Consider the following 10,087-nt stretch of genomic DNA (forward strand, 5'->3'; position numbering starts at 1 on the left):
TTCTTGTTTCTGTTTTATGGCACACCTATGACTGTTTTCAGATAAATAAATAAATAAATAAATAAATAAATAAATATGGTGTGGCATTGAGATGTACATATACAATGAGCAATTGAATGGACAACAATAGAACGAAGTGAGTCGTTATTACGTTGTAAATCAATTTACAAAAAATTAATAAATAATAATAATTTAACAAATAATCAGTAATTTAAATTTTAAATTTTGATTATTTTTTTACATCAATTCTACGCATCGCTATGGCGCAAATGAATAAATAAGAGCTAATTGAAGACTCTACCATAGGTGCTTGCTTTGGTTTTTGGTTATTAGAAATAATTTTTCAAATTTTTTAGTTTATTTTGCACGAACCAGCCTTTTTCTGGTCCTTTATCCAGGAAAATTACCTCCACAAATTTCAAACGGAAGAAATTATGTTTCTCAATCCACAAAAAAATTATAATCTACTAGACTACCTAGTCTCCATCTAGTATTTAGTTTCAACTCGATTGTGAATGTAGGTGTCATCGTAATTACCGTGGTCAGCACGGTCGGTACTCGGTCGAGAGCGAAATGACCTCATTTCCCCTCGAAATCCTCACCTCACTATTGAGATCTTCAGCCATACAGTTAACTCATCTAAATCGTATGCAGTTATTTCATACGTTCACTTATGAATCTGTTCACAACATTCAAGTCATCTCGGATCTATCCTGAATTTTCATTCTTCATTTTTATTATTGCAATTGGTAAGCGTTTTTCTTTGAAATCAATTTTCATGCGTTTGTTCTGTTTGTTCTTTTTTTCAAAAAATAAACCCTAAGGGACTAAAATAACCGTTTTAAACAAATTGTCCTAGCCAACTCCATTGCGTGTCACAATTTCCACCAACTACAACAACTACATTCTGCTCACGCTAACGGTGTCACTTCAGCCACAAATTCCCCTCAGGTTCCAATTTATCAATCGATGGACAAGTGCCAGTACAAACCGCCTTACAATGCAGAAGGTTTGCTTCAGAACATTTGAAACACTACACTTTTGTAAGAAAAAAAAATGTGAAAAAATATGAAAAATATGGAAATGCTAATAGATCGATATGTTAATGTTAATGTTCAGAAATTCTGGCTGCCTCTAGCGTTTATCCAATGCCGGATGCTCTAACTGTTTCGGCAGGTGGACGAATTACTTGTGGATTTGATGATGAACGAGAATATTGCAGTTGGCATAACGCTTTGGATGCAGATTTGAGGCGAGTTTTCATTTGGGACCTTAAACGTATGTAGTTTGAGGTCGGTGAGACTAACGAAGAACTATCTGAACCCATGGATTTGTGGAAAAAAAATCAAATTCGAAAGGGTAACGCAACAATGGGGCGATCGCTCCTACCCAGAAATATGTTATATATAGACAAGTGTTTATGAATTCGACACTATTACTATCACAATACTATATTATTATTACTATCTTTACGGGCGGGTGTAGCGCAGTCGGTTAGAAGTCCGCTGTGGCCACTGTGGTCAATGGTTCGAAACCGCCCTAGTGCAAACCAAGCCTTTCATCCCTGAGGGGTCGAGAAGTTGGTACCAGAGCTGTCTGGGAGGATAAAAACAGTGACTCGAGCATGGGCTGGTCCCCGCCAGATATTGTATAGGCGAACACACATTCTAAAACCTCGACGACTACGAATTACAGTAAAACTCGTTAGAGCATCCCAAGTGGATTGATTCACTAGTGACTTTTTCCGACTTTTTATTGTTATTACTACATTTATTTTTTTTTGAATTAAGTTTAATATTGCGTTGTCCACCAGAACGTAATAATTTCTAAAAAAAAATATGGGTTTTGTTGTAGATAGTAATGATAAGCATCCCTACGTACTTGTGGCTGTCGATTCGCGTAGGCCCACACCTGCTGTTGTGAAATCCTCAAAAAAGGTATCCGGATTTTTATGGCATTTAATGTGTCCCATTTGCGGTGCGAATTCGTAAAGACTGCGTTCACGAGTAACTCTGTGTTTATGACGTTGTAAAGGTGAAACCAACCGCGAATTATTTATATAACCTGTTCGACAACGTGAGGGACAATGTACATACATATGCGTGGAAGAACGGTACTTTGAATTAGTGAGAAACATGCCCAGCTAGGCTAAAATAAGTCTGTAGAATTAGGTCCAGAAAAGGAAAAACGGTCTCTCCTGTACAAAGAAAATAGAAGCGAATGCAATTTCAACAAATTCTTTTTTTTTAATTTCAACAAAAAAACGAAATTTTCAGTAATTTCTATTTTTACAAAGTAAAAGCGATTTTTAAACGTGTTATCTGTTATCTTTAACAGAGATTTTTCCTTTATCCTCATGGCTAAATTTGAAATTGGTCCTAAGCACGGATCTTAGCGAAACTTCTGTTTACTGAAACTACTGAGACTACTGTTTGTACATATGTATAGGTGAAAAAATGGTTATGGACGTATTCGATTATAGTGTAGAATATTCCAAAAAAAATACGAGAAACTATCAAAGTAATAATAAATAATCAATAAAGATAAAAATGAAATAATAAGAGATATCAATAACAATAAATAATCAATATAATAATTATAAATAGTAATAAAACAGTAATAAACACAAATTCTCTAAGAGGTATCTACTCATCTTTACTAGTATTAAGTGGTACTAGGTACCTACTCACCCAGTAAATCCTTAAAAAAATCCCTTCTTTAGAAAATAAGTGTTGTTGAAAATTGGAAATAAATTGCTAAAACGCAATCGCCTTATTACGTCTACTAGTCTTTTACGTAATTTTCGCTTTAATTATCGTTCCATAGGAGAATTTCGCAATACAACCACCACTTCCAGATTTTCCAAGGCTCAACGAAACACTTTCTTCGACCTCGACAGATTTGAATGCACCTATCCGCGGCCTTTTTATCCAGGTACGTTTTCGTGGTAGTTTCACCTAAACCATTCGATTTGATGTCGCGCAAGAAGTGGGGAGAAATTTAGTGGGATATTTTTTGCTCGTGAAAGGAGATCCGAGTGGTTATCCACGAAAAGCTGTGTTAGAGACAACGATTCCATGCCAATACGATCCAGCGGTTATTAAATTCGAGTAAGTAGAGGACGTCGACGAGAGTACAAATTCTATCTTTCTCCACAATAAACTGTTTTTTCCTGAATTTTCTTAATTTTTAAGCATATGGTCCATTAGCGACACACCGGCTCTACGTTATTGTGTGGGATGGGCGAACGGTACCGGAAATTGTGAGGTATAGCTACTTTATAATTTCCCTCCATTTTTTCTTTCTATTGCCGCGAAATGTGGAAATTCTCTTAAATATGTGTTTAATGGCATTTTTTGGAGATTTAATTAAATTGTTCCTTGCCCGTATCTGATAATTTCACATTTAAGAATGCAATAACGGGACCGAACCCTCTCAACTTTACCATCCCACATTCTGTTGATCCGATTACGGTACGGATAGAAATTTTGAATATAAACAGTCAGGACATTCTTCTTATTGATAATCTCTACTATGAAGGAAGAATCTGTGAACTGGTAGGTTCGATTCCCTTCCTGTTTTTTCTTCAATGTTTTCTTTATTCGTGATTTGATAATTTTGTAAAAATAGAGGAGGATTAGGAATTTATAAAAATTTAGCGTATGGAAATTTCTTTGAAAAATAAAAAGGAAGAAAAATCTCTGGCTTAGAGCTTAGAATAGAAAAAACGCTTTTGTGCTAAGCTTATATGTAAGTGTAGTGAATGCACCATTGAAAGGAAAAAAAAAAGAAAGAAAAGGAAGAAAAGTGGAGAAAAGTATAAATAAATACAATAACCATAAATAATACAATAAAAAGAACAAAAGAAATGCTAATTAAGTGACAGAGGACGATGTTTGTGCTGTATCTGTTTCAGATCGAAGAAAACGAGACCACAGGTGTAACGGATGAGACGTTGGTCACTATATCACCTATTTCTGTGAGTACACTAGCCTATCCTATTTACTCTTTAAAATATATGTTGAAAAAAGGTCTAATAATAAATAAATACTAGTTTAATAAATTTAAAAAAAACATGTTTGAAATGAGAAAAGATGTAATCAATCGATTGCACCAATTAAGAGCACGTAGCTATGATCCGGGCAGGCAATGCTTCCTTGTCATTCTTCCCTTTGCTCGTTTCTCAGAAAGTTTCAACTAAAACAAAAAAGATGCTAATAGATTAGATTTTACATTCTTTAATGAATAAAATGGATTAAAATGTGTTAGGCTGTCCCACAATTTTGGAAAATTTCAAAAAACTGCAAATTTACAAATCAACCTAAGGAAAAATCTAAGAAAAACTCATTAGGATTCTATGCTCGTTAGTTAGTCCATAAATACTTTGTTAGTTTTTTTTTTATAATAATAGTAATAGTTAGTACTACTACTAATAATAATAGCAGTTACTAATAGCAGTATTCTACAAAATACCAAAAAAATTATACAAACTAATTGAATTTCAGATTGAACCTCAATTGTTGATCCATAAAATATCCCGAGATGCATCTATAGATCCTATTGATGTACAAACCATAATTGATGTACCGGAGGGACAGGAAGCGGTTACGAATCAGAGAGAGAAAGGAGACAATGAGCAAATAGTTCATGACCTGGAGGTAATCGAATACTTAGGAGGCCCACTTACTAACCTCATATTGCACTCAAAGAAGGGTTTGATAGAATTGACCTGGCAAATGAGAAATTGGCATATTTTCGAGTAATTTTTTATACCACTTGAGCTTCATTGAAATGAAGTGCTAGGAATCCTGTTCCTGTAGAAGAAAAGAGCACTTTTTTCTTTCATGGATGAATGATGAACGCGCCAAACGGAGGTCAAGTATTTTCCCTACGAACACGAGTGGTGTCACTGATTCGTCGATCGAAGAAGATCGCCGATTTGACTTAGCTAAAGACCTTTTTATCGAGTCGAAAGGGGTATTCTCAAAAAAAAAATCGTATAAAATCGTATCAGTGATCATAGACAACAGAAAACATCATAAAAGTTCATAAAAACTTCATTAAAAAAAAAACCTCATAAAACTTTTTTTACATCTGAGTCTGCAAACATCACCATCTATAAATTTCCTCCAAGTTTTTACTATTTTCTTAAGAAAAATCGATGAGCAACCTTATGACAGCAAAATAATTTTATAAAATGAGCTTTTTTATTTTATGTGTCCAAGAAACGTCCAAAATTTTTTGCATACAGTAGTCCCATCACATTTAGTCAGGACAGAATGTCTTAAAGCTGAATAGATTTGCATAAGCGGCTGCAATCAAAGCGAAGAGGTTAAGCTGACGGTTACGAGTGGCTCGAAGTGTAGAGAAGAGCAGAGCTAGCGAGGGTCCCACTTCGATCGCGATCGCTAGCATCACCACCCCTCTTCGAGCACGACCCTTTACGCAACTGCAGTGCTTCAGGTTTTTAGGTGCATCGAACTAGGTTAGACCCGGATATGTTTTTTAATGATCATCAAAAAAGAAAATACCTGATGAAACGATGAATAGGAGAGTAAACGAGGAACCACCACTGTTTCGTCTGTACGGAAGTCTGTGCTTCTACAGGCGGTCGGGACATACGTCCAGCTGGAACAGGTAAGAATAGCGTGTCAGAGAGAAGAGCGCGTGCAGAAGGTTCCAGGTGCGTCACAACAGTCAGAGCAAACATAAGAACCAAGCACTAAATTCTTTGTAGTTTACATCTTTTTCCAAGGGTCTTCGAAGGTCTTCGAAACAACGAGAAGAAAATATTTGAGAGTAAGCCCCTCTAAAATAAAAAGGCATGATTTTCTTTTAAGAACACAAGGCCTTCGAACCTCAACCAACTACTCCAGTTGAACACGGAAGCGTTCGGGAAAGCCGCAGATTTTGTCGCATGCGAAGCTCTCGCTTGTGACTTCAACCATAACCATTCCTGTTTCTACAATCTCAACGGATTTGGTAGCACGTTAGTTCGCAAACTATGCATAAGAGCTATTTAAATTGGTTGGATTAGGGTGTACGGTATCGATATTTTTGTAGATCACCATGGCTGATCGGAACAGCTTTCGTAGGTAATCGTCACACAGGAATTCAACGGTTGAATCAAGAAGATTCCAAAAGAGGTGGGTCCCAGCTTTTCTTTGATGATGTCGTTTTTCTATTATTTTCAGCTTAAAGCACGAATTTAAAAAAAATAAAAGTAAATAAAAACCTGAAAAAAGATAAAAACTCCATTGAAAGAAAAAGAACTACATAGGTCAAGTCAGGTCAGATTCACTCAAAAACATTTGCAGTTGGCTTCGCATACGTCGGCAAAGATCATGTGGATGAATCGAATGAAATTTTCGTTATGGAATCGCCTAAATTTACACTTTCTACGAATGCAACACTCGTATTTGACGTGTACCTCAGATCGCATTCTCCTCGACTCAAGGTCGGATCCAACTTTCACTTTGTTTCATTCATTTTTGTAGGTCAAATGCGGATCGAAAGGTTTCTGGGCAGTCCTCACACTTGATGTGGTGTCAACCATTCACTACACAATCTACTCTTTTTTTTTACTCATTTCTCTTTCCCTCATTTCTCTTGTCCTTGCTCGTTTTTTGTTCATGTTTTATTTCATCCTTTAATGTCTTCTTTTATACTTTCTTCCATAATTTCCTGCTTTTCAACTCTTAACTCTTTTTTTCCTCTCTATCACCTTCTGCGTTGCATTGAAAACTCGATTTCTTAGTGTTTTCCCACTTTTTTTTTGGAAAATATCCCCCTAATAATTCCCTTTTATTATTTTGAATTATACAGTACAACGAAATATGGATGTTCATCGTCAAACTAAAAAAATCTCTCTTCCCTACTTTTTCACATACTTTCTGTATTTGTACCACTCATATCAAAAATTTATGGGGATGAAATAGTAAATAGTAAACCGTTGGAATTAATCAATTTATTTGGGATACGCCAACGTTTTCGATTTTTTTTCATGGTATATTTCGCATACGCTTTCAACAAACTCTATGACCGAAGGTATAGGTGATTTGAATTTTTTTTAACCCAGCCAATTCCACGAAAAGTATAGACGGACATCTGCAAATAAAGAGCGATAATTAATTATTCCTATCTTCTTCTCATCACGCTAACCCACAGTAACTTTTAAAAAGAACCGAAGGTGACCGAAGGTATAGGTCTTTTTTCCTCACCAGAATAAACCTCGAGAAATCAATCGCGTTCATCTACTTATTTGTTTACTTATTTGTCCTTATCTACGTATTTGTCTCTTTGCTGCTTTCAGATGATTTTTCGCGTCTTAAATGGTTTTATTCATTTAATTTATTTTGCATCTAAGCCCACGTTAATTGTTAAAATTTTAGGCTTGTATAGATTCTTTTGATGATTGCCCATACGAGTCCCCAAGAGTGTCAGCTCACGAGTTTTGGCTTCTGGATAATTCCGTTGAGTTGCCAAGAGGAGTTAGGAAAGTAGGTTAAATCTTTTATTATTTTAAATTGTATTCCTAAGCTGGGAGTTTTCTTTTATGCGTGTACTATGTAATTTTACACTTTTATTTTACACTTTATCAAAACATTACCAGCTGCGGACTTCTCTTATAATTTCCCACCTTTTCAGGTGTTCAAGAACTCATAAAGTCCACTTAAACCGCTCGAAGGATTTGGTTCAAATAGATTTAGTGAACAAGATCTAGAATCCACCTCGTTTTGATGGGATTGTAATCCATTTACTAACCTCATTCTTTAGACTTAGGCTTTTTTTAAAACAAAATTAATATTTGAAACTAATGATGGTCTTGAGATACAGGTTAGGACTGTCCTGTAATAAAAATAAGGTTCATGAAACCACAAAATTTAAAAAAAAATCATTTCTCTGTAAATGTAAAAGTAAGAATAAATGCTTCGGATTAGGTAACATGAAAACTTTCAGAAATCGAAGAGAACTATGAGAAAAGAAAGAACTGAAACCGGAAACACTCTCACTCCAATGCGCCTTTTTATATTTTCAGGTGTACTTCATAGCTACATCTGTACGACAAAATCAATACTTGGCTATTGATCGTCTACGTGTGCTATTGAATGGAGAACCTTGCGAAGATCGCTGATTCCAATATTGATTTCACTGTTATTTTTTTTTCTTTTCTTCTCTGCGTTTAAAACACATTCCTTTTGAAAAGTTACTGGTCTGCATCATTTCCTTACCATATTTCTCCGTACTTATTTTTTTCCAATTTTATTTGTTTTCTTTTTTTGGTAGAATGATAGTTGAAGGGGCAAATTATCTTTTTTCTTAATTTTTTTTGAAAAATTAAGAGCTGACCGTAATTAATTTCGCTGTTATTTCACACGCTGAGAATGAATTTGGCATCAATTCAGTAAATAAACAGAATAAGATAAAATTAGTGGTCAGTTTTCGAAATAAAACCCAATTCAACCAAAAGTGGTTCTCATGGCTGACTTAAATATGTACTTATTTACAAAAACTGCCTTCTGATTTTGTTTAAAGATTAAAATTTTACAATATTTTAGTGTTATGTTCGCGTTTTACATCTGAAATCATCCCAAAAGTGGCCTTAACACCGGAGCCTCAACATTGCGTCCCACTTATTGCCCCTCCAACTACCTTTGCGCCGTTTCTTCTATTCTTTCTAGCTTCTAGCTATTCTTTCTTCTTTTTTCTCGCAAATTTTGGATGTACAACAGAGGGAGGCGAATACCTTCAACCCATTGGTCGCGGCACATCTCCGCTGCAAAGCAGTTGATGAGGGAATAAACAGAGCACGAACGCACGCAACGGTTGATGCGTTGCGATTAGTTGGTTGAACACATTCGACTTTGATTGTATGTGCTTCATGCTTTTATCGTACAATTATAATTTTTGTATGTCTGTTTTTTTTTCTTTTTTGTTCTATTTTGTTCCTGGCTACACTGTCTCCAAACACGTGTAAAATCTTAGAGTCCTATGACCGATCATTCCTTTATGTGCATAAATAAAAATTCTTTCCTGACCAGGCAATAGAAGAGGATGGTGATGATTTCGGCACCTACTGTAGTTACCACTGGGTTCAAAAATATAACACCATCAGAGATATCATGCAAAAATACAAAATAATAGATCTTAGAATAATAGAATACAGTTCTTACAACAACAAAAAAACCAAAGCCTTTCCAACTCTTGGGCTCACGCGTAGTCAAATGGGAACAAAGTTGATTCTTAGTGCACTTTTGCGTGTGAGATTGCGTACGTGTCCTGCGCGGTTCCCAACGATTCGCACGTGACCAGGAGCGCATCCTCGTGTGAGGTTGTTGCGGTTGGCCTAGACTTAAGGATCTAAGGGAGTGTTCTATCGTGAAGATACCTGATTCTTCAAAAGTGAATTCTTCAAAAACAGGATCTTGGGAAACAAACCACGTACGACAACTTTTGGAAAGATTTTAGTACATACGATGCCAAAAAACAACGTAGCGAAAGCGAATAGGAAAAGACAAACAAAAAATAAAATAATGAGGTGTCCTGAGTCTTGGAGGCAGTAGTCAGGATAGAGTTAACCCGGAATTTTGGACGTAAAATTGATCATCGCGAAGCGCGGTTATAGCAATGCGTCTACTGAGGTTTTTGTTCGTAGTCCTCCCTAGTTTCGAACGGATGTAGCGGCGCAGTCGGCAAAAAGTTCTGCCGTGACTGCATGATATGCTCAAAAACAACGTAGCGGAAGCGAATTAAAAAAGGTAAACAAAAATTAAAATATTGAGGTATCGTGTGTCTTGGAGAGAGTGTAGAGTTCGATCGTTGGTTCGAAACCGTTCCGGTCTCAACCAAGCCTTTCATCCTTCCGGGGCCGACGGATTGGTATCAGACGCGCCCTGGAGGATAAAAACACTGGCCTGTTACATCGATTAGGTAAAAAATTTATTGTTTGGGCTACAAAAGCGCTCATAGATCTCAAACGATTCTGAATTGAAGTGGACGTGGTGGTGCAACCTTTCATTGATTAATCCGCCGTACACTTCATCCTTTAATTTTATCTGTAGTTTGGAACAGTGTTCGTTCGGATTCA

At 36.1% G+C, this 10,087-nt stretch overlaps 1 protein-coding gene across 3 annotated transcripts; it reads left to right on the forward strand.

Moving 5' to 3' along the window:
- Window positions 1-969: 969 nt before the first annotated feature.
- Window positions 970-8,134, forward strand: RB195_013018 (uncharacterized protein; the record flags this gene model as incomplete). Of its 3 annotated transcripts, XM_064202648.1 has the most annotated exons (13): window positions 970-1,009; window positions 1,120-1,278; window positions 2,827-2,934; window positions 3,005-3,110; window positions 3,195-3,267; window positions 3,411-3,557; window positions 3,917-3,979; window positions 4,506-4,658; window positions 5,841-5,989; window positions 6,064-6,146; window positions 6,318-6,457; window positions 7,392-7,499; window positions 8,039-8,134. In XM_064202648.1, the coding sequence occupies 13 exons, from the start codon at window positions 970-972 to the stop codon at window positions 8,132-8,134; spliced, it is 1,425 nt and encodes a 474-aa protein (XP_064058530.1). The 3 variants fall into 3 exon arrangements, with proteins under 3 accessions (XP_064058530.1, XP_064058529.1, XP_064058531.1); XM_064202650.1 differs by lacking the exons at window positions 2,827-2,934; window positions 3,005-3,110; window positions 3,195-3,267 and adding an exon at window positions 1,855-1,937; XM_064202649.1 differs by lacking the exons at window positions 2,827-2,934; window positions 3,005-3,110; window positions 3,195-3,267; window positions 8,039-8,134 and adding exons at window positions 1,855-1,937; window positions 7,648-7,665.
- Between the last annotated feature and the right edge of the window lie 1,953 nt (window positions 8,135-10,087).

Source organism: Necator americanus, chromosome V, assembly GCF_031761385.1.
Source record: "Necator americanus strain Aroian chromosome V, whole genome shotgun sequence".
NCBI lineage: Eukaryota > Metazoa > Nematoda > Chromadorea > Rhabditida > Ancylostomatidae > Necator > Necator americanus.